This window comes from Panicum hallii, chromosome 9, assembly GCF_002211085.1.
Source record: "Panicum hallii strain FIL2 chromosome 9, PHallii_v3.1, whole genome shotgun sequence".
Lineage (NCBI taxonomy): Eukaryota > Viridiplantae > Streptophyta > Magnoliopsida > Poales > Poaceae > Panicum > Panicum hallii.
This window is the reverse complement of record NC_038050.1, coordinates 3,117,076-3,140,020: the sequence shown is the minus strand read 5'-3', so window position 1 is coordinate 3,140,020 and position 22,945 is coordinate 3,117,076. Positions and strand designations below refer to the sequence as shown.

Here is a 22,945-nt window from a genome sequence, read left to right as displayed (position 1 = left end):
AACAAGTCAGGAGCAATTTCTGCAGACCTAAACAGAGGCGAATATCCGGCGAAATGCCGAGATTTTACAGCTTTTTGGTAACCAAAACTTGAATATGACTTTTTCTGAACTGCAGCGCCGTTACAAGCGCCACGTTGATCCTGACCGTGGAAGAAACGCATCGTACGGCCTCCAGTCATCTCTTGCAGTTGCAGGCCGTACTTACGGGTTTATTATTGCAGGTCTGCAGCCCATCATTCATCCATCCCGGATCGGGCTAGAAACCGCACAAAAACTACCGAGCCGCAGTGACCGAGACGGAAGCCCAACCCGCACGCACGCGGCACGCGCGAGGCCATCCGCCCTCCTTCCCGCAGCCTCGCCTTCGTCCCCCGTCCCCCAGATCGAACCGAAGAGAGAGGGAGGAGGCAGCAGCAACCACCGCACGCCACTGCCGCGCTAGAAGCTTCCAGAAGCGCCGCCCCACGAGAGGGAGGCCGGAGCAAGGGGGAGATCCGGCGGCAGGGCAGGTCGGTCGGAGATGGGAGTCCCGGCGTTCTACCGGTGGCTGGCGGACCGCTACCCGCTGACCGTGTCGGACGCGGAGGAGGAGGAACCCGTGGAGCTCGAGCCCGGCGCCTTCGTCCCCGTCGACCTCCGCCGCCCCAACCCCAACGGCCTCGAGTTTGACAACCTCTACCTCGACATGAATGGCATCATTCACCCCTGCTTCCACCCCGAAGGCCGGGTACGCATTCGATCCTGCTCGATTCCCGCCCCCCGAGCCCCAGCTAGTGTCTGCTCAGCTCTCGATCCCACGGCTACGGTTTTTTCTCCCTGCAGCCGGCGCCCACCACATACGACGAGGTGTTCAAGTCGATTTTTGATTACATCGACCACCTCTTCGGCCTTGTCCGCCCCAGGAAGCTCCTCTACATGGCAATTGGTGAGTCGCTGCTGCAGTGGTGCTACCTGTAATGTACCCAGCTTGGGCTCTGAGTAACAGGCTCGTTCAATTTTGTCACTTAGATGGTGTTGCTCCAAGGGCGAAAATGAATCAGCAGAGGTCCAGGCGATTCCGGGCTGCAAAGGACGCGGCTGATGCGGTAACCTTATAGCTGCTGTGGTTGTTTGGCTCATGCAGGCGGTGGCAGCTGTTTTCTCATATTGTTTCTACTTTGTTCAGGCAGCCGAGGAGGAGAGGCTGAGGAAGGAATTTGAGGCAGAGGGTAGGACTCTAGCCCAGAAGGAGAAGTCGGAGGCAATTGACTCGAATGTCATTACTCCCGGGACGCAATTCATGTTTGTACTATCTACGGCGCTTCAGTACTACATACAATTGAGATTAAATCATACCCTTGGATGGCAGTCTGTCAAGGTGTTTATTATACTGGCTTGGAATTGTAAAGTTACTCCCAATCCTAGTTAGGCTGTAGTGTGTTAACTGAGATCTGCATCGTGTGTATTTTCAAGGTAATATTGTCTGATTCCAATGTCCCTGGAGAGGGAGAGCACAAAATTATGTCATACATCCGCCTGCAGCGCAATCTTCCTGGATTTGATCCCAATACACGCCATTGCTTATATGGCCTGGTAAGTCTACTACAACTTTTAAACTAGTATGCTTCTGTTTAAACTAAGTATGTGTGTTACACATTAGCCACCTTATTCTCCAGGATGCTGATTTGATTATGCTTGCACTGGCAACTCACGAGGTCCACTTCTCAATTTTAAGAGAGGTAAACTTCTGGCAGTTCTTTATTGGGGAGTATATTTATACACATATAGCTATGCCCAATTTCTGGATGTACAATTTCGTCCTCTTTATTATGATAATTTAGGACTGTTTCCATAACTACAGAATTCAACTGACTTTACAGGTGATCTCCATGCCAGGGCAACAAGAAAAATGTTTTCTATGCGGTCAAGTTGGGCATTTGGCTGCTGAATGCAGAGGCCCTAGCCAGGCTGATAATTCTGTGGAGCTACCTCCTATTCATAAAAAGAAGTACCAGGTACTCTGAACTATATCACCGTTTGGTCTAGTATATTTTTTTGTGTTCACTGTATTTATTGTGTCTAGGTAGTTGGAACGTAGGGTCTCTGACAGGTAAGTTAAGAGAGCTAGTCGATGGAGCAATTAGGAGGCGTGTAAATATTCTATGCGTGCAGGAGACTAAATGGAAGGGCCAGAAGGCGAAGGAAGTGGAGGGTTCTGGCTTCAAGCTTTGGTACACGGGGACAACCTCGGGTAGGAATGGTGTAGGCATCTTGATCGATAAGAGCCTTAAGGATGGAGTTGTAGATGTTAGGAGGCAAGGCGACCGGATTATCCTAGTGCGGTTGGTTATTGGAGATTTGGCTCTGAATGTGATCAGTGCCTATGCCCCTCAGGTAGGTCTTAGTGAGAGCTCCAAGAGTCAGTTCTGGGAAGATCTTGATAGCATGGTTAGTACCGTGCCTATCAGTGAGAAGCTCTTCATAGGAGGAGACCTCAATGGCCATGTGGGTGCGACTAATGTAGGATATGAGCGAGTACACGGGGGTTTCGGGTATGGTAGTAGGAACGAGGGGGGGGGGAGGATGTTTTGAATTTTGCGTTGGCCTACGACCTGCTGTTAGCGAATACCCTCTTTAGAAAGAGGGAGTCCCATCTAGTGACCTTCCATAGTGGACAATACTCGAGCCAAATCGATTTTATCCTTGCTAGGAGAGAGGATAGACGTGCCTGCTTAGATTGTAAGGTGATACCTGGGGAGTGTGTCGTCCCCCAACACAAGCTTGTGGTGGCGGATTTTCGTTTTCGGGTATGTGCCCACCGGGACAAACGTGCCAAGATTGCGAGAACGAAGTGGTGGAAGCTTAGAGGGGAAGAGGCTCAGACGTTTAAGGAGAGGATGCTAGGCGAGGGGCCTTGGGAAGAAGGAGCAGATGTAGATGATATGTGGCTAAAGATGGCGATATGTGTTCGGAAGGTGGCCTCAGAAGTGTTTGGTGTGAGTAGGGGAGGCAAGCAGGAAGTGAAAGAGACTTGGTGGTGGAATGACGAGGTGCAAAGGGCTATTAAGGAGAAGAAGGAGTGTTTCAAACGCCTTCACCTCGACAAGAGCGCAACCAACATCGAGGGATATAGATTAGCGAAAAGGTCTGCAAAGCGAGCTGTAAGTGTAGCGAAAGGTCAGGCTTTTGATGATCTGTATCAACGGCTAGGTACGAAGGAAGGAGAGAAGGACATTTATAGGATAGCTAGGACCCGCGAGAGGAAGACAAGGGACATAAACCAAATCAAATGCATCAAGGATGGGACAGATCGACTTCTGGTGAAGGATGAGGAGATCAAGGACAGATGGCGAGAATACTTCGACAAGTTGTTTAATGGGGAAAATGAGGGTCCTACCTTCGAGTTGGACGACTCATTTGATGATACCAACAGACGCTTTGTGAGGAGGATTCAGGAGGCAGAGATCGGGGAGGCTTTGAAGAGGATGAAGGGAGGTAAAGCGATGGGTCCCGATGGCATCCCCATTGAGGTGTGGAGATGCCTGGGCGAGAGGGCGGTAGTATGGTTAACTAAGCTTTTTAACCTAATTTTCCAGTCAAACAAGATGCCGGAGGAATGGAGGAGAAGCATATTAGTACCGATCTTCAAGAATAAGGGAGATGTTCAAAGTTGTACTAACTACCGGGGGATTAAACTGATGAGCCATACGATGAAACTTTGGGAGAGGGTTATCGAGCATCGCCTAAGAGGATTGACAAGGGTGACCCAAAACCAGTTTGGGTTCATGCCTGGGAGGTCGACCATGGAGGCGATTTTCTTAGTACGACAGTTGATGGAGAGATATAGAGAGGAGAAGAAGGACTTACACATGGTCTTTATTGACCTAGAGAAGGCGTATGATAAAGTACCGAGAGACGTCATGTGGTGGGCCTTGGAAAAACACAAAGTTCCAACTAAGTATATTACCCTCATCAAGGATATGTACAAGGATGTGATGACTTGTGTTCGAACATGTGATGGCGATACCAGTGACTTTCCAATTAAAATAGGACTACATCAGGGGTCAGCATTGAGCCCTTATCTATTTGCTTTGGTGATGGATGAGGTCACAAGGGACATACATGGTTATATCCCTTGGTGTATGCTCTTTGCTGATGATGTGGTGCTAGTTGATGAGAGTAGGGTAGGGGTTAATATGAAGTTAGAGCTGTGGAGACACACGTTAGAGTCGAGGGGGTTCAGACTGAGTAGTACCAAGACCGAGTATATGATGTGCGACTTTAGCCCGACTAGGCATGAGGATGGGGACGTTAGCCTCGAAGGTCAAGTGGTGGCCAAGAAGGATACTTTCCGGTATCTAGGATCAATGCTTCAGAAAGATGGAGACATTGATGAAGATGTTAGACATAGAATTTCAGCCGGGTGGTTGAAGTGGCGGCAGGCTTCGGGCGTCCTCTGTGACAAGAAGGTGCCACAGAGGCTAAAAGGTAAGTTCTATAGGACGGCGATTCGCCCAGCGATGCTATATGGTGCTGAATGTTGGCCTACAAAAAGGCGACATGTCCAGCAACTGAGTGTAGCAGAGATGCGTATGCTGCGTTGGTTCTGCGGGCATACAAGAAGGGATAGAATCCGGAACGAAGAGATTCGAGATAGGGTCGGGGTGGCACCTATCGATGAGAAGTTGATTCAACATCGGTTGAGATGGTTTGGACATGTACAACGGAGGCCTCCCGAGGCGCCGGTGCGTAGTGGAGTTTTAAAGCGGGGCGATAATGTAAAGAGAGGTAGAGGTAGACCTAGACTAACTTGGGACGAGACGGTTAAGAGAGACCTTAATGAGTGGGATATCGCTAAGGAATTAGCTATGGATAGGAGCGCTTGGAGATTAGCAATTAATGTACCTGAACCGTGACCTTTGTTACTTTTTGTTTAACCCCTAACTCTTCCTTTGGCTTGTGCACTTTTTGTGTTTCTTATTCTTGTTTTCTGTGGGTTTCATCTCTAGCCTACCCCAACTTGCTTGGGACAAAAGGCTAAGTTGTTGTTGTTGTTGTACTGTATTTATTGTGTACATGAGATATGTTACAGTTCATGTTTTACTCCTGTTGGTTCTCTATGTGACCACATTCCTGTTAACAGTTTCTTAACATATGGGTGCTGCGTGAATACCTGGCGAAGGATTTGGAAATCGTAGATGCTCCCTTCAAGATAAACTTTGAACGCCTTATCGATGATTTTGTGTTTATGTGTTTCTTTGTTGGCAACGACTTTCTGCCTCACATGCCAACTTTGGAAATTCGTGAGGTTTGTTGATCTTAAAAACATCCATTATATTCATATACACTTTATCTTATTAGATGATTTGTGCATAACTGTTATTAATTGCCAGCTCTATTCTGCAGGGTGCCATTAACCTTCTCATGAGTATCTACAGGGCGGAGTTCACATCAATGGGTGGCTACCTCACTGATGGGGGCGAGGTAGTTTCTCACATGCATATTCTTGTACTGTTTGATGCCATTCAATTGCATTTTTTTAGTGTTAGCAAATACTTACGGAATGTGGGAACATAGTTCTTTGGTCAGCTTTATAGTGGACTGTTGGATTTTCTTTAACCATGTGATGCACATTGAGATGTTAAATATTTTCATAGTGTATCATTACGACTGTTTAGGGAAGCCAATTGAGAAAGTAATTCTCTCTTCATGGTTATGCTGTCATCTTGTATCATCATATTTTCTTGCAAAATGTTAATGCTCCTTAAGCTTTAAATGATACCAATCCCACCATTTTGCAAGTTTGGTATTATACAACCATATTGGTTTGAAATGCAATTATGTAATATAGTCAGTAGGATCCACTGAATTGCAGAAATTATAGTATCATTACTTAAGTTGACTGACTGATTTGAACATCATACCATTATTAGTGCCAGATAAGTTATGGAAGCCATGGACATTTCCTTTTGTAGCATTGCATGTGAAAAGGAACTGCTTTTGGAATGTCAGAAGACAAACCCAATGTTCTAAGATTTTAGTTAAAGTGCCCAGTGGCTTTACTGTGTTTGGCAAGCATGTTTTGTTACAGCTCAGTAGCACGTAACTTGAGTCAACTCATACGTCATCTCTGGTCGATGTTTTCTTGTTTAGCATGGCCCTTTTGCCAACTTGCAAATGGCACACATTGGTTTTAGTTAGGGATAGATATGTGCTTGTTTGTAATATGTTGTTCTTGCTGCAACAGTGGCATACTCTGCACATCATGCTGCTCAATCGCATACATGTATATTTAGTTCATTATGCCGCCACAGTTGACACTGAGCCATCTCAGAGACCCTTAGTTTTTCCCCTGTCCTGCTGTGATCAAGTTTCCACAAAATTAAAACCTTTGGTCTCATCATTCACCAAAGTTGATTCTTTGCTGAATGCCCAGATTATCCTTTTTCTTTTAAATGCGGCCAGTGCCTGAAATCTTGACATTTTCTCCATTCCAACGAAAGGTTGTATTGGACCGAGTGGAACATTTCATTCAGTCTGTTGCTGTCAATGAAGAACAAATTTTCCAGAAACGTGCACGCATTCAACAGGTACTTATTTTCTAACCAATCTTCATTTGATGTCCTTCTTGATTTCTGTACTCCCATATGTTCTTTATGCATGCAAATCGAAGGAGTTCACCTTTTTAAAACTATTATGTGGTGAAAATATATAATTGTCATGAAAGTTGTGGGGTCATTTTGTAGTGAGTTTTAAGTTATTCCAGTGATTCTGGGCCAGTCAAAGTCATAATATGCTACATTATGTTTATAGTACAACATCAGTCTTTATGACATCATATCAGCATGTTAAGATACCATAGATCTGATGATTATAATAATACCTTGAAGCGAACTGCTCAACATGGAATACATTTCAAATTCCACATTAATATACATTTTCAATGGATTTGAAAATTTCATGATTCTTGCAGATGTTATGTGTTAATACTTAAAAGTACAAAAGCTTGTTTGTTAAATCTTTGCATTGACATTGCTATCTTAGAAGACAAATTAAGTTTATGATTGCTAAATTGCAGGCACGCGAGAACTATGAAGAGAGAAACAAAATACAGAAGGAAAATTCTGAGGAGAACCAATATGTGGACAAGGTCCCCCCCCCCCCCCCCCCCAAACAACAAAACATGAAATGTCTGAATAAATATCTTCGTTCAGTAATGTCTCTGATGATTCTAATTATGAAAATTGTTTGCTGTCCCTCATTCTATTTCTTCGTTCAGGTCAAGTTAGGAGAGCCAGGATACAGGGAGCGGTACTATGCAGAGAAATTTAAAGAAGAGGCAGAATCAAAACCCATCGCTCAAGTTCGGAGAGATGTTGTGAGTCTCCTTTCTAGGCACTGTTGATTTATCATGAGCAGCAACTCCTAATTAAATGACTCAATGTTACCATCTTACTAAGCTCCGAGACACTTTATTTTAAATTCTGCAGTGCCTATATTATGAGGTTTGCTAGATAACAAATACTCAGTAACCATCTTCTGAATGTTGTCCTAATAACTCAAACAGCCACAACTTACTACTAACTGGACTAATATTGATAGTTCATTGTTGGAAATTTTGAATACACCATTGAGATGCCTTTTTCGGCCTTAGTGCTTTACAGACTGGAACAATCAACCAACTTTTTGACTTGTTGGTTGCATGGTCAATTGCCAAATAAGCTAATGAGGTTGATCTGTCTTTGGTACAGTGAAAACTTAACCTGATTTAAATGTTTTAAGTTTGGTTTTGTCAATTTGTGAGCTGGTCTCAACCTACTATAGATTATTCATGTCTGAAGTGCTTTTGAAACTTTTTTTTATCTTTTTATAAGCCTATTTTGTTTAAGTGTTATTGCTCTCAAGCCGGGGTGATGGAGGAAGGTTGTGAGGCTGGATGAGCAATAGTAAAAGCCCAGCCATCAGATGAAACCCTAAATAGAAGTAGTAGCGTGTGAATTTAGCAATCCACATGTACTTAGTACAATCCTTTTCTTTTGTTCATGTGGCTCTTATTGGGTTTTATCGCTGGCCTGCCCAACTTGCTTGGTACAAAGGCTTTATTGTTGTTTTTGTATGCTTATTAAATTTATATGTTATATTAAATACTTAGTTATAGTGCAGCACAATTGAGACTAGCAGGTTTTTATAGTTAGATTATGTTCCTGGCTATTGTTATCTGGTCGCCAATTGCTCCTGACACATCTAATCTATGCATATTTCAGGTCCAGAAATATGTGGAAGGTCTTTGTTGGGTTATGAGATACTACTATCAAGGTGTTTGTTCCTGGCAGTGGTAGGTAAATATTGACCATCGACTGTCAAGAGTATGTTACGACTGTTAGTTTGGTAGATACTAAAACCTCACTTATAGAGCGTCAGAGTATTGTTCTTCACTATTCCTGACCTAAAATTTATGTCCACTTTAACTAGCCCCGCTTAAAAAGTTTCTTTAACCATGGACATGCTTAGCAATTAGATTGACATACTCTTCTAGGCAGCACTTTTCTTGTGTTTAGTATGACATGTTAATTCCAGCTGTTTCATCCTCATCAGGTTCTATCCATATCATTATGCGCCTTTTGCATCTGACTTAAAAGACTTGGCTGAATTGGAGATAACATTTTTCTTGGGTCAACCTTTCAAGCCATTTGATCAACTCATGGGGACACTACCAGCTGCAAGGTTTGCTATATCCCTTATGCAAATGAATCTGTTCCATATTTGGATGGAAAGAGTGTGAAATATAATGGGTTCTGAGATGTTTACTATATTCTTCTGTAGCTCCAATGCACTGCCAAAATACTATGGTGATTTAATGACCGATCCAAATTCACCTTTGAGATCATTCTATCCCAAAGGTATTACCTCTTATTATGTAACACAAAATAAAAGTATTCAGGAACTACCAAATGCATAGGATGATATTATGTATTATAAAATCATACTAACCCATGCCGCCTAACATGTTGTAATGCACCTGTAGATTTTGAGATAGACATGAACGGTAAACGTTTTGCATGGCAGGTAATGTATAAATGGATAGACCATTCTTTTTTATGCTGCTGATTTTGTTATGATGGTTTGTTTATTTTGAATTTTTTTTATCCAGGGTGTTGCAAAATTGCCTTTTATTGACGAAATGCGTTTGCTTGCTGAGACGAGAAAACTAGAAGATACATTGACAGTACGTATATGCTACATTCCTTCTTTGCGAACCCTCTTGGCTTGTTATTTTCAGTGTGGTTGTACTTTAGTTTCTTTCTCTGCAGCATTCTTGTTCTGGGCTTCTATTTTTCGTTTCAATTGTTCGATGTGTTTATTGTTTTTGGTATCTTTTGCAGGAAGAAGAGAAATTCAGGAATCGGACAATGTTTGACATCATATATGTTCGGGACTCTCATCCATTGACTGCTCAGATTGCGTTTCTGTATCAAATGTACAACCATCTACCAAGAACAGATCCTTATGTTATACCCATTGACCCTGCTGCTAGGTCGGTAGAGACACTAGATACTGATATTTCATTTCTCTCAGCATCTATTTACAGTTTTGTGATATGTTAATACTCTTTGCAGTGGTGGAATGAATGGGTTCCTTTGTTTATCTGAAAGGAACTGGTATTGCATCACTGTAACATCTCCAGTTAAGGGGTTCAACGGCATTGCCCAAAACAGAGTTTTGTAAGCATCTTATCATCTAAAAGTGTATTGTAAACTAAAAGCCACCCTGTAAATGTTCTAGCGCTATATTTCTTTTTTTTTTCTTCTATATTTTCAGGAATGCTACCTACCTTAATCCTCAATATCACAAACACATCCCGGAGCCCCCAATGGGGGTCATCGTACCTGCAAAGGTATTTGCTGACCCACACCCTATGTGCATATTGGGGCATATAATTCTTGATAAATGAAAGTGTAGCAGCTTGTATTTTCTTCGACAAAAAAGAATAAAAACCTAGGCATGTATAGTTCAGTGTTTTTACATTAGCAATACAAAAATGATCGCTTCTTTCCATTTTGGGAAAGAGTAATTACTGACCCATAAGCAAAAGTATTAGGTGATGTATTATTTAGTATTTTTTATGTTACTCATCTGTTTTTTTTGTATGGCATTTTCTTTAAACATTTCAGTGTTTGCAAGCGAAAGTATTTGGTGGTATGTTGTTTAGTACTCCCTCTAGTCCTCTTTATAAGGCGTGCACGCATATCAAAATTCAAACTCTACAATTTTTTACCAATAATTTGGCCAATTTTTTTAACTATTATAGAACAAGCTTGATATGGATAGATTCGTAATCAAATGTACAATCCAATAATCTTAAGTTTATAATCATAACAATTATAGTATAAAATAAATGAATGGTCAAACTGTAATTTGGGAGACCGTGCCATATCAAACTACGCCTTATAAACTGAACCGGAGGGATTATTCTTTTATGTTTAAGCGTCTGTTTCTTTTAATATGGCATTTTCTTTAAACATTATTTGCAGTTTGCAAGACGCAAACAGCTAGTGTTTGCTAACTTTTTCTTGCAAAATATCATAGTGTGTAACTTCTTTAGAAAACTTTTAGTGATTATATATTGATCTGGCTAACTGAAGTTCTTTTAAGCTTTTGTGTAAGCTGACAAATTTTGAAAAGTTCAGCAGCAAGCAAGGCACATTGCAGCACAATGGTTTATAAATGTGGAACACATAAGCATAATATTTTCTTGTGCGAGTGATACTATATTTCAATTATTGAGTTGTGTTATCCTTTAGAACTATATTGCAATTATTTAGCTCCCTTATCCTTTATTGTTTGCACTGTCATGGCTCTACCTTTATAGCAAGCATGCTATTTGAAATATACGGCGACTTTTTTTTTTTACCAATTGTGATGTTAGTTTGCTAAGCAGTTTAAGACAAATTCATAGTCCAACAAGTGTACCATTTTGCAGATATTGAAACCTAGTGATTTCAAACCCTTTCCTGTATTGTGGCATGAAGACAATAGTCGCCGGCAAGCAAGAGACAGGTATGATTAATATTTCTTATGCTTTTAGCAGAACATTTCCACTTGCACTACAGAGTATTCATAGATTCTGGGCATCTCTTATCAATGGAATACTGTATTAGTTTTACTCTAGCAAAGATAGATGAATACACATTTGCTTCATTCTGCTTAGCCCTTTCTCTCTGTTAACTATAAAAAAACCAATATGGTAATTTGTTAGCTCTTTTCATGATTTCTTTCCAATTGCAGGCCTCAGGTTTCTGGAGCTCTGTCAGGTTCTCTCTTAGGAGAAGCTGCACACCGTCTGGTGAAAAACTCCCTCCAGATCAGATCTGGCAGCGCTGCCGGGCTACTTGATATGCCTTATAGAGGTGCACCCTATGGCCTTGGAAACAGACCAAGGCCTGCCGGACCATTGGGATATGAGAGGGGTTTTGTGGACAATTCATACCATCCACACATGTCCAGAAGTGTCCCGAACTCTCATCCTCAATTCTTTGGTGATGCTCAAGCTAACAGACAGCCTATGCGGATACTGGAACGTCCAAACTCCCGAAGCCATGAAGCTAGTATCCGCGCATCAATGTCAAAACTGACAATCCATGAAGGGCCAAGGCCTCATCAGAATAACATGATGCAGAATTCCGGGTATTGGTCCAATCAACCACATCCTAATCACTATGCTGGACCCCCACCCCAGCGCCCCATGCAGAACATCAATGTTACACATCAGCGGCCTTTCCAAACTGGAGGATTCCCGCAGCAGCGACCAGTAAATGGGGTTCCACCACCATTACCTCCCAGTAACTGGATTGGCAAGCAACCAAGTGGAGGCCCCACGGGTGTACCTGCAAAGCATGATCCGAGGACAGTCCTGGATAGGCAGCCGAAGCAGGATAACCCGAGATCACAACAGGATAAGAGACAACAGGCTACGAAGGTATACCGTGTCAAAACCCAAGCTACTAATGGTAATGGTCTGTCAGAGTCGGGTAAACAGGAAGAACCCACAGCATAACTTTGCTGCCCAGCTCCTGGAAATTCGCACGCCGTGTTTAATGTGTGTGGGCATCCTGCTGCCAGGAGATAAACAATCTCTTGGTGTAAGCAGGCATTGTTTTTCTTGTATCCCTGTAATTTTCCATTGATGAATTGTTTTGTTGTATTACATGGAAAGGAGTTGATTACATTTATGACAAGGGATTTAGAAAAAAACCTTGTTAGTTGTTAGGACAGGATATGGGAAAAGCACTGCTGTAGTGAAGCTGTTAGGTGGATAGCTGAAAAACTGTTTTGTGCTGACCGCTGAATAATCTCCCCCGCCCCACGCGACGGATGAATCACCTGCCCACCCGTATCTTGTGAAAGAGTTGGGGGGCAGGTATTCTTGGCCCTTCCGTGGAGCGAAGGTAAATAAACCTTGACATCAAGTTTCTGTTGTGTGGCAACCAGTAGGCATTCTCAATTTCATGCAATATTTGCCCAGTTTTGGATGAGACTGTCAGTAGACCATTTTGTAGCTGCCATGCCGCTGGTATTTTGCACCAAAAGATTTGGCAGCAGCTTGCTTCGTTAATTTAGGGATGGTGTATTCGTTGGTGGAGCACAAGACATTGTCGTGTGGGTCATCGTTCGGTCACGTGCGGTGGCGCTTTGTGGGTTGCTCTTGTGCGTGCGGCAAAAGCTACAGGAGATGAAGAGACGATGGGCACCCATTCCTCATGCTGTATTAATTTTTTTGCCACTGTTTAAGGGGTGCAAGTGCAATTAACCTCTCTCACATTCACCCCTCTCACATAATGGCAATTCATATACCACTCATCTCGTAAGGATTGCAAATAGTTAATTATTCCTCGTGCTGCTGTAGTCAAGAGTAGAGGAACTGACCCTCATCTTCGCGTGCAGTGAGCGCCGTCTCGCGACGGCCCTCGCGCCCAGCACAGGTGCCCGGCACGCCGCCTCCTCGCCGTCATTCCGTACTGCCCCTTGTGCCGTCGCCGCCTCGCGCACCGCCTCCTTGCCGCCGCCTCCTTCTGCCCCTCGAGCACAAGACGGTTTCGGTGAGCCCTTCACTCCTCGTCGACGTCCACCTCATCGAATCCCTTCAGTTCGCCACTAGTACCTGTTCCCAAGTCAGTCGATTCCTCACGCCCCGTGTTAGATACTACTGTCTATTCTGATTTGGGGGGTCTGATCTCCTCCCGCCTGTTTAACCAAATCCTCAAATTTCTCCAAGAAGAGGTGCTAGCTATTGTTTAGTTGTCAAATGCTTCTGTTTCCGAACATCATTAGTCATATGGTAGTGTCCTGCTAAGTGCTAAGACTGGTAGCACGTCTTTGCCAAATCTGATGAGCTCGCTCCCTAATCAGTGGCATGTTGTGTGCTGATGATGTGGAATATAACTAGCTGTCTTACATGAGTCTAAGTTGTGGACAACAAATAGTTATGGTCTCTGTCCCTGATGCTTTCTTTACATATGTTTGTGTGGCCATCTTGCTGCTCTATGTTTCAGAGCATGAACTGCAAGTGGCAAATGAATAAATAAGTTAAAAATAAATAGAAATACAAAATGTTACGACCTACAGGGCAATACAGAGCTTTCCTACTGCAAATGGCTTCTTTTAGACAGTTAGATAAATAAATCAGGGGTCACGTGCTCATATGGTAATTGTCTAGTTTACTTGCATAACAAATTTAACATTCCTGGATTGCGCTCTCCTCTGTTTTTTTCCCATTGAACTGACCTTCAAACTAAGTTGCTTTTGTTTCATTAAGAACTAATAAATATTGCATGATTCCTATGTATGACTGACATTTACTTTAGCGGTGCGCGAGGCGGCGGCAAGGAGGCGGTGCGCGAGGCGGCGACGGCACAAGGGGCAGTACGGAATGGCGGCGAGGAGGCGGCGTGCCGGGCACCTGTGCTGGGCGCGAGGGCGAGACGGCGCTCGCTGCACGCGAAGATGAGGGTCAGTTCCACGACTCTGGTGGCAATTTTTGTCTCCCCGGTGGATTGATGGGGATCGGACCGCGATCCACGCCCACCCGCGTCTTGCCAAATGTAATTTTGGGCCGAGTGGGGGAGCTCACCCCGGCGTGGGCTGCATTCCACGGGTGGCGGGGTTTGCGGCTCGATCCACCCCGAACCCGATATTCCCAAACGAGGCCCTAATCCACCTCGCCGCCCTCATCTACTCCCGTCGCGCGGCGCATCGCCCTGTCCTCCACCTCGCCGCCCAATCGCCCCTTCCGGCCCCCGCCTTCAGCCGCCTGGATTCCCCTTTTGTCGGATTCTCTAGATCTACAGCCTTACCGATACCAGCCTGGTGCTCAACGTGAAGCGGCGCAGCCGGTGCTCATCGTGCAGGAGGAGACGCCGGTGGTCGGCGTTCCGGCCGCGTATATAGAAGAGGAGACGGCAGTGGCGCCGGCGATTACTATGGAGATTGAGGAAGTGGCGGCAGCAGAACAGGTAGTGACACCGTGGGAGGTGTCGGCTCCGGATGGGGTCATTGACTACGACAAGCTGGTCGACCGGTTCGGCTGCCAGCTCATCGACGCAGCAATCGTCGACCGCATCGCGCACCTCACGCTCTGCCCACCGCATCGTTTCCTCAGGCGCGGGATCTTCTTCGCCCACCGGTGACGCCCTCAAAACCTTTTTTTGCTCCAAGCAAATAATTTTTACAGTCGATCAGCTATAGTTTGTTAAACTGGCCGATTGCCCGTCCGTTTATACGGATCTCTCTTTAAAGCAGTAGAACGTACCATCTACCCATCACTACCAATTCCAATGTTTAAAGGAGTAAAGAAAAACATAGAGTTTGGCTACGGTACTCCAGAAGTCCAGAGTAATTGTGAACCGTTGATCTGGTTGGGTTTTACTACAGATTACCTCAGCAAGGCCCTATGTTTAAAGGAGTAAAGAAAATCATAATTTTTGGCACTTGAAGTATAGAATCTCTCTTTTGCTCCCCTGGAGTGTGGACTGAAATGCTGATGAGTTTTTTCTTTTCGGATAGGGATTTGAACAGGATACTTGACCTCTACGAGGCAGGAGAGAAGTTCTACCTGTACACAGGGAGGGGACCCTCATCAGAGTCCCTGCACCTTGGCCACCTCATTCCCTTCATGTTCACAAAGTAGGCATTCCTCCGAAACTGTGGGTACTGCTCCTCTGATATGCTCTTGCCATGCTGTGGCTTCAAGGTAGTGGTGTGTGGTATTGTTGGATCTGTTGATTATTGCTGGAAGATGGTGCATGTTTAGATGCTGTTGTTATCCATTGACCCTTAGATGGGTAGCGAAGATTATTGTATTTCTTGTGGTTTTTGATGAAATGTTTTCTATGTTTGTTTGCATGTTCAATAGGCCCAGCAATGGGATAGAAAGCTGGACATGCTGCAAAGTCTTGTCCAGTGAAAGCTTTCCTGGTGTATTTCATGGCTTCTTAAAAGAAAATAGATTTTAGAATATTCTTTATATCCTGTAGCATGCTGCAGAAACTGTCAGTTTCCCAGGCTCAAATAAGTCCCATTCCATAGGCTATGTGCTATATTTATGCTCATCTACACTGAAAGTGGGTTCTTTGACAAATCTTGCATTGTAGTATGAGGTATTATTGTGTTGTTACCATGGATAGTGCTTCTTAACAATCAAGATCATTTTTCAGGTATTTGCAGGATGCTTTCAAGGTGCCCCTAGTGATACAGCTAACTGATGATGAAAAGTTTTTGTGGAAGAACTTGACTATTGCCGAATGTAAAAGGCTTGCCCGTGAAAATGCCAAAGACATTATAGCCTGTGGATTTGATGTTGAAAGAACTTTCATTTTTACAGATCTCAATTATGTTGGAGGGTAACTTCTTAACTGTTGTCTTAGTTAAAGTATAAATGTCTGACTTGGTCTTTTTGGTTGTCCCTAAACAATTGAAATGCATGCTTTTATTCTTTGCTCTTTGTTCTATGGTAATCCAACCCTCCATCCTTATCTTACAGGGCATTTTATGAAAATATGCTGGAAGTTGCCAAACGTGTGACATATAACAATGTGAGAACTGTTCAATTAAGATCAATATTTATGAACTTTACAGAGCTTGCTTGCTTGTCTCAAGCGTTATTGTTTTCTAACTCTCTTACTATTGAATGTCAGCTTAGAGGGATACTTGGAATTACTCCGGAGGATCACATTGGTAAGGTCAGCTTTCCTCCTGTGCAGGCTGCTCCATCGTTCCCTTCTTCGTTTCCCCATCTGTTTCCTGGCAATGACCAACTGCGGTGCCTTATCCCATGTGCAATAGACCAGGTACAATATCTTGTCTGATCTTCTTGACAGTACAGCATAATTGGGGTTGTATCTACTTGCTAGCATACTGGTAGGATGTGTTACCTCAAGCAAGGCTAGCCTAGCTTGGTAACAAAGCCACGATAACCTATGCGAGCATGCACAATGCAATTGTGTGGTGATTGGTTTGCCTGCATAGATTTTTCTGTGTACTGTATCTTGTCTGATCTCCTTGACAGTTCAGCATAATTGGGGTTGTATCTACTTGCTAGGATACTGCTAGAGTGTGTTACCTCAAGCAAGGCTAGCCGCCAGGATAACCTATGCGGCATGCACAATGCAATTATGTGGTGTTTGGTTTTCCTGCATAGATTTTTCTGTGTTTTGAAAATTGTGTTTGGTTTGCTAATTTGCATAGCATGTAGTTGCCTCTTATTCACTGTGATGAATTTAATTTCGTCACCTCCATTGGGCCATTATTTTTCAATCTCTCATTAGAACCATTAAACCACCATCGCCTTGGCACTTGAGATTTCTTTGTTGGAAATCCGCCTCCAACCGAGTGGTTTCTCAGGCACAACCGAGTAGTTTGCCTGAGCTGGAAGGGGATGAACACACGCACCTTTGAGTTTGTTTGCACTAGGGCTTCAACTGGATGCCTGTTGCTGCTGTGAGCTTTGATTTAAATAGCTTTCCCAAGGGGACAAGGTACAATGAAGTGGCATCGGGCACAAGACCGGGCGCAAGTTATAAGGAGTGGACCTTGGTCCACGGGCTGCACGCAGGCAGAAATAGTAATGTGGCCGCAATCTACAACTAGTGTGACTCAGTCTAGATGCTGCCTACCTATTTGCATCAAGTTCCCAATATGATTATGCTGGGCTATCTAAGAAAAAAGTTAATGCTTCCATCTGCCGCTACCTATTTGCATGCTTGTTCCTGCTAGCATTGGCTTCATGAGTGGCATCCATGGCTATGGATATCGCGGCCTATGCTCCATCGACAACAGAGACACAGCACGCTAGGGATCGAATGGTGGCGTGGAGCACTGCGGCGTGTGAGCGTAATCTGGCCAAGGCAAGCACAAATGGTGCAGACCTTTGTGCTGTAGCCACCACTAACCTTGCTGGCTGGGCCTTCCGTTCGTCCTCCCGTGCATGTTACGTGTTTGTAGTGAGTACAAGTGGTGCTGGAGCACTAGATGTTGACTTGGCTTAGCTACCTACAGAAGCTAACTTTAGATTTTGGCAGTGTCCTGTAAATATTTCCATTTAATATACTAAAATGTTCTACATCTTTATGAGGCGTATCAGATATGGCTCATATTGACAACCAATTTGAAATGTGTCCCACCTACAGAAACTAAGTTTAGATTTTGGCATTATCATGTAAATATTCCCATTTAATATACTAAAATGTGTACATCTTTACGTATTGGCCATGTATCAGTTATGGCTATGGAAACATTTTTAAATATCAGTCATTAAAGATGGCAATAATGCAGCTAGCCTTGTTCCGTGAGCAGTAGGGCAGTACAAAATATTTGGTGTATATGCTTGTTGGCATTACATTAGAGATATAAGTTTAATCTGCCAGCTTTAAATTTGTAATTAATGCTTCTTGGTACTTAATTTGGTGGGTCCTGCCACATTCATATTATGGACAATTTTATTTACTAACGATCTGTGTTTAGTTTCATTAATGGTACTTGCATGTTGGCACATCTGTGTTTAGTTTGGCAAATTTGAGTTGCTAACTTTATATTTGTGCAGGATCCTTATTTTAGGATGACTCGTGATGTTGCTCCTAAAATTGGTTTTCAGAAACCTTCACTGATTGAATCAAGATTTTTCCCTGCACTTCAGGTATTTCCTTTAAGAAGAGCATGGATTTATATGGACTCATAAGAGCTGGTGCAACTTGACCACTTTTAAGTTTTAATTAACCTGATCAACATTTTTGATTTTATTATAAATGGTCAAAATTTCAAGTGCATTCATTACCTTTCCGGCTCCTTTATTTTCATTTTACAGGGAGAGAGCACTAAAATGTCGGCCAGTGATCCAAACTCTGCAATATATGTGACAGATAGTTCTAAACAAATAAAGGCAAAGGTTTGTCCTAGCTTTGTTTTAATCTGGAAGCATATTTACCCAACAATCACATTTTATTTAAGTCAATTGAAATTTTTGCTGAAATGTTACTGGATTGATTCTTCATAGGTTTATAAAATTTATTTTCAACATTTCCCAGGTGAATAAATATGCTTTCTCGGGTGGCCAGGCCTCTGTGGAGCTTCACAGGAAACTTGGTGCTAACCTTGATGTAAGTACATTTTACTATTCATGAGCACTATTGAACACCAAACTAGTAGCTAGAATTATGCTGTGCATTTTGACTTTTGCTTGGAAGTCTAGGGTTAGATCCATGATGACACTTGAAATTGAATAATCAGCAGAAGCTACCTACTGTATTGCATATAGTTAGAAATTCTTTATGAAGCCTTTTATGTCACATTTCATTGCTAATATGAGATTTTGATCTTTATTTCTATAATTTGCCTACAATATTCTAGTTATTCCCGTATGCCTTAAGAAACACAAAAGATTGTTGAATTCATATGTTCAGGTGGATGTCCCAATTAAATACCTAAACTTCTTCCTAGAAGATGATGATGAGCTTGACCACATAAAGAAGGTACATTTTTCATGCTGGGAAGCTAAGTTGCAATTCCATTATGAAACTCCATGCTGAAACTCTTTACTCAAAACCAGGAGTATAAGGAAGGACGGATGCTAACTGGTGAAGTAAAGCAGCGACTCATTGCGGTTCTATCGGAGCTGGTTGCTAGACATCAGAGAGCTAGAGCTCAAGTGACTGAGGAGGTAATGAATTTTTTCATTTGATCTATCCTGTCTCGCAATTGAATTTTTTTTCACGTTATAACTGTTGTTCCTGTTGTGCACATATATTACCAAGTATTCTCAATGGGACAAAATGTCTTTTTAGCAATACAGATTATGACTTCAATTTCTTGCTTTTGCAGATGGTCGATGCATTCATGGCAGTAAGGCCTCTTCCTAACATGTTTGGCTGAACGACAAAACAGGGTTGTACATTTTCGATCTATACTCATTTTATTTAACAAGATGACTAAATTATGACTGAACAGTTAAGCAGGGTTTTCAATGCCCTTGTTTTACGGCCTGTGTCGTTATTGTGGTTGCCTGCTCTTCATTTATAATCTGCTGCCATGTGGGTTACAGCAAGCGTTAGGTCCAACAAGTCTTTACCTCGTCAGTTTAGGACTGTCTTCAAATATGTTCAGTTGGGTTGTCGGACTAAGTCCAGCCTAGCTAAGATTCTGAGCCTGGCCAACTAAAGCATGTGTGCACAGAGTCGGTGTTTTGTTGCTCGTTTAAGAACTCCAATAGCATTGCATATTTGATTGTTATATCAAAAAACTAAAGAGCCTAAAAAGTTGTTCCAACATAGATTGCTATCTCTAATTCTCTTAGGCTATGGTCTATTTTTCTCTCTTCTATGTATGTACTGCTGTTTTGCAAAATACGTCCACGTCGGCCAACTTTCCTTTCTCTCCCACGCGTCTCCCGATCTGTGTCGTTGCCACCGCCGGCGCTCCGTCTTTGGCCGCCCGCACTCCCTCCTGGGCTCCTCCGCCTCCTTCACAAGCTCTGGCGCACTGCCTCCAGCCGTCTGCACACGCGAGGGACGGCGTCCGCTAACAACTAGTTCATTAACGAAGGGACCGAACTAGCGCCGGTTAAAGTACATAGAAACTTAGCCTATGTCACGAAACGACCTCCCAAGCCTCTCTTGTAGCAATCTTCTCTCTAATACGCACTCCAAAAGGCCGTGCCGGCTTAGAGCAAGTATTATGTCAAGCTATAATCAAATGCTGAGGTGGAGGAGAAGGAGAACCGGCTTCGGCACAAAAATCAAAGAAACTACGAGAGAGACAAGTGGGTGATATATTAACGGTGAAGAGCTCACCATTGTATGAGTAGGCTGAGAGATAGGCTGTAAAGATTCTTACAGGTAGCGGCCGGCTGTATTATTAAGCTTACTCTTAGAGCAAGATGATGTAAGTAGGTTGCAAGATCTGGCACATCAGATTTGTGATAAGTTGGAGGAGAGAGAAAAGAGGTGGGTTGTTAGCTTACGGCCAGTTTATGCATAGATTTTCAAAAACTTATGAAGGTAAGGTGGGCCAAGCATTAATGATTTAGTACGAGTCTATTAATGGAGCGTGCTATTAGCTAGCTATATATAATGCGGCAAAAACTTACACCCGCTGCCAGCTGTATTATTAGTCATGCTCTTATTTGATTGTCGATCTTGATGAGCACATGCGTACCGTGGTTTTGGAAAAGCTAAAAGTCAACTAAATGAGTTGACTCTACTTAAAGCTACAGCCGAAAGTAGCCGTGGGCTGGTACAAATTTCACGCCACCCTTACCCTACTTTCACATGCTTTTGGATTCCAAATTTTTTTAAAAATTACCACTGAAGTCTGCTAAGGCCCAGCCAAACAGCTCAACCCTAGCCATAACCTCTGCCCGGCGCATGAGGACCGCACCGAAATCCCTGTCGCCTGCGTGCCACCGCAAACCCTAGCCTCCGTCGCCTCCGCAGCACCGCAAACCGGATCCATGGATCCGGAGTCCTACGTCCGCTCGTGCCTTCCGGCTCACGCCGTCGTCACGGGCGCCATCCTCTCCGCTGCGGCCGGCGAGGCCTACGACAGCGCCCTCACCGATGACATCCTACGCATCATCGTCTCCCGCCTCCCCATCAAGGACGCCGTGAGCACCACCGTGCTGTCGAAGCGCTGGGTACGCCTCTGGAGCTCTGTGCCACCCGTATTCTATGATGAGCAGCTCTCCACCTCCCCCGAATCCACCCGAGTCGCCGCCGTGGACTGCATCCTGTCCAGGCACCCGGGCCCGTTTCTCGCAGTACACATCTCATCCATCGAATTCAGCCAGCGCCACCTCAACGAGTGGCCGCCTCTCCTCGTCGACAAGTGCGTTGAGGACCTCGTCTTCGTCGGCTTGATAGGAGGAGTTTCTCCCTAACCCTCCCTGCGAGCATCTTGTCCCGCACCAATCTCCGGAGTTTGTACCTAGGATCATTGGACCTCCCGTCTGAGGCCCCCAGCGGCGTTGGCACCTTCCCTCATCTGGAGGAACTCGTCATCCTCAATTGTGCCATTAATCAGGACATCCTGAATTACATCCTTGATTCCTCCCCCATGCTGAAGGTGTTTAGTCTTGTTTTGATCCATGAACTTCCTCTGATTGTGCTCCTCCGCGGTCAGAACCTCCAATGCGTCAACCTTTGCTGCTTCATGGGCAGTGAAATCAGTGTGAGTGCTGTGCCCTGACTTGAGAGGATCCTGGCTTGGATGGCGTTGCCTCCACTTAACAGCGGAGGAACTCTGAAGGTCGCAATTGATGCTGCGCCAAAGGTGCTTGGGTACATGGATGCAGGAGCTCTCCTGCTCCAGATTGGGGAAATCATTGTCAAGGTATTGGATATTGATGTCATATTCATGTCTATGATGTTCCTTTTCTTTAAAAAAAAGCATCTGATTTTTATTTGTGCTTGTGCTTGAAGAATGTATTTGCATTGCAGAAAGGAACAGATGTCAGGCCCAGCACCAAGGTCTGGAGCGTGAGGATCTTGGCTTTGAAGGTCAACTTTGGTGTGCTTGCTCAGCTCAAGGTCAACTTTGAAGGTCAACCTGTTGGCTCAGATGCTTTCCCAATGTTGAGATCCTGCACATTGAGGTACATAGAAGTATACACTGTTTTTCTTATTTTGCATTGTCATTATCACTACTTTCCAGCTCTGTTATTCTGTAACTGAGATGTTTAGTCATTTTGTAGTCTGTGACACTGAATCTGCCATCTGATGAGCAACATACCGAGTTCTATGAAGAGCTAGATCTCATTGGATGCGTGCAGTCACAAATCAAGAAGGTGGTTCTGCATGACTTCCGTTGCAGTCAAAGTGAGCTCTCATTCCTCAAGTATATACTGAAGACTGCAAATCGCCTTGATAGCGTCACCCTTGTGCAAGCTGAGAATTCAGGAGGTGCGATGGATACTCAACTGAATGATTTAGCTGTTCTTCCCTGGGGGTGTCAAGCTTGCTCTATTTCGCTTTTGGCCCCTAGACAATACTATGGCTGGAACTTCCGCAGGGCATCTGATCTTTCTATTGAGGACCCTTTTGATTTAGTGCATGGGAAGGAGGTGTCGCATTTCAGCAAGGATTTTAAGTAGTCTAATGGTTTAGGATTAATAACATTGCCTACAAAGTTAAACATTTGTCAGATGTAGCTTGATGCTATGGAAGGACTTGGATAACTAGATGTTTGGATGCAATTCATACTTATGTTTGTTGACATTCTCTTAAGTTACCCTTGAAATGCATGCCTTTTCCATTTCAGGTGATCATGTCTTTTACTGAAATAGACAGTTTGCCAAATTTTCAGTTTAGTTTACTGTGACGTCTTCGTTCGATGTTATTTTGATTTGTATTTCTCTCCTTAAAATTTTGTGGTGATGCCCTGGTCCGTTGCTGCCGCATTCCGCTCGCCCTCGCGGTCCTCGCTC

At 43.8% G+C, this 22,945-nt stretch overlaps 3 protein-coding genes across 5 annotated transcripts; all 3 read left to right on the top strand.

The window, feature by feature from the left end:
- Positions 1–520: 520 nt before the first annotated feature.
- LOC112874453 (5'-3' exoribonuclease 4) lies at positions 521–12,467 on the top strand. Its single transcript, XM_025937775.1, has 22 exons — positions 521–727; positions 823–925; positions 1,009–1,085; positions 1,166–1,357; positions 1,453–1,572; positions 1,656–1,718; positions 1,860–1,994; positions 5,123–5,287; positions 5,386–5,463; positions 6,483–6,569; positions 7,058–7,129; positions 7,259–7,357; positions 8,244–8,314; positions 8,575–8,703; positions 8,803–8,879; positions 9,005–9,045; positions 9,131–9,205; positions 9,363–9,514; positions 9,597–9,701; positions 9,799–9,874; positions 10,961–11,037; positions 11,266–12,467. Exons 1-22 carry the CDS (start codon positions 521–523, stop codon positions 12,032–12,034), a joined length of 2,970 nt encoding a protein of 989 aa, XP_025793560.1. The 3' UTR covers positions 12,035–12,467.
- A 1,714-nt stretch (positions 12,468–14,181) lies between these two features.
- Positions 14,182–19,583, top strand: LOC112877824 (tryptophan--tRNA ligase, cytoplasmic-like). Of its 3 annotated transcripts, none has more exons than XM_025942197.1 (11): positions 14,183–14,659; positions 15,036–15,159; positions 15,690–15,875; positions 16,016–16,067; positions 16,170–16,322; positions 18,074–18,166; positions 18,335–18,415; positions 18,555–18,626; positions 18,930–18,998; positions 19,076–19,186; positions 19,348–19,583. In XM_025942197.1, the coding sequence occupies exons 1-11, from the start codon at positions 14,521–14,523 to the stop codon at positions 19,396–19,398; spliced, it is 1,131 nt and encodes a 376-aa protein (XP_025797982.1). In that variant the 5' UTR covers positions 14,183–14,520; the 3' UTR covers positions 19,399–19,583. The 3 variants fall into 3 exon arrangements, with proteins under 3 accessions (XP_025797981.1, XP_025797982.1, XP_025797980.1); XM_025942195.1 differs by having other exon boundaries at positions 14,185–14,659; positions 15,040–15,159; XM_025942196.1 differs by lacking the exon at positions 16,016–16,067 and having other exon boundaries at positions 14,182–14,659; positions 15,040–15,159; positions 16,175–16,322.
- Positions 19,584–20,870: 1,287 nt separating this feature from the next.
- On the top strand, positions 20,871–22,679 carry LOC112876376. The gene is made up of 5 exons (XM_025940474.1): positions 20,871–21,388; positions 21,544–21,690; positions 21,793–21,852; positions 21,960–22,124; positions 22,214–22,679. Exons 1-5 carry the CDS (start codon positions 20,975–20,977, stop codon positions 22,610–22,612), a joined length of 1,185 nt encoding a protein of 394 aa, XP_025796259.1. The 5' UTR covers positions 20,871–20,974; the 3' UTR covers positions 22,613–22,679.
- The last annotated feature ends 266 nt before the right edge of the window (positions 22,680–22,945 follow it).

Excerpts from the sequence above, each read along its gene's own strand:
- LOC112874453 (XM_025937775.1), top strand. The coding sequence starts at position 521 with ATGGGAGTCCCGGCGTTCTACCGGTGGCTGGCGGACCGCTACCCGCTG. Across the intron at positions 5,288-5,385 it reads CAACTTTGGAAATTCGTGAG|GGTGCCATTAACCTTCTCAT; the intron begins GTTTGTTGATCT and ends TCTATTCTGCAG. Across the intron at positions 7,130-7,258 it reads AGAACCAATATGTGGACAAG|GTCAAGTTAGGAGAGCCAGG; the intron begins GTCCCCCCCCCC and ends TTCTTCGTTCAG.
- LOC112877824 (XM_025942195.1), top strand. The coding sequence starts at position 14,457 with ATGGAGATTGAGGAAGTGGCGGCAGCAGAACAGGTAGTGACACCGTGG. Across the intron at positions 18,999-19,075 it reads AGCTTGACCACATAAAGAAG|GAGTATAAGGAAGGACGGAT; the intron begins GTACATTTTTCA and ends ACTCAAAACCAG. Across the intron at positions 19,187-19,347 it reads GAGCTCAAGTGACTGAGGAG|ATGGTCGATGCATTCATGGC; the intron begins GTAATGAATTTT and ends TTGCTTTTGCAG.
- LOC112876376 (XM_025940474.1), top strand. The coding sequence starts at position 20,975 with ATGGATCCGGAGTCCTACGTCCGCTCGTGCCTTCCGGCTCACGCCGTC. Across the intron at positions 21,389-21,543 it reads TCGTCGGCTTGATAGGAGGA|GACATCCTGAATTACATCCT; the intron begins GTTTCTCCCTAA and ends GCCATTAATCAG. Across the intron at positions 22,125-22,213 it reads GCACATTGAGGTACATAGAA|TCTGTGACACTGAATCTGCC; the intron begins GTATACACTGTT and ends GTCATTTTGTAG.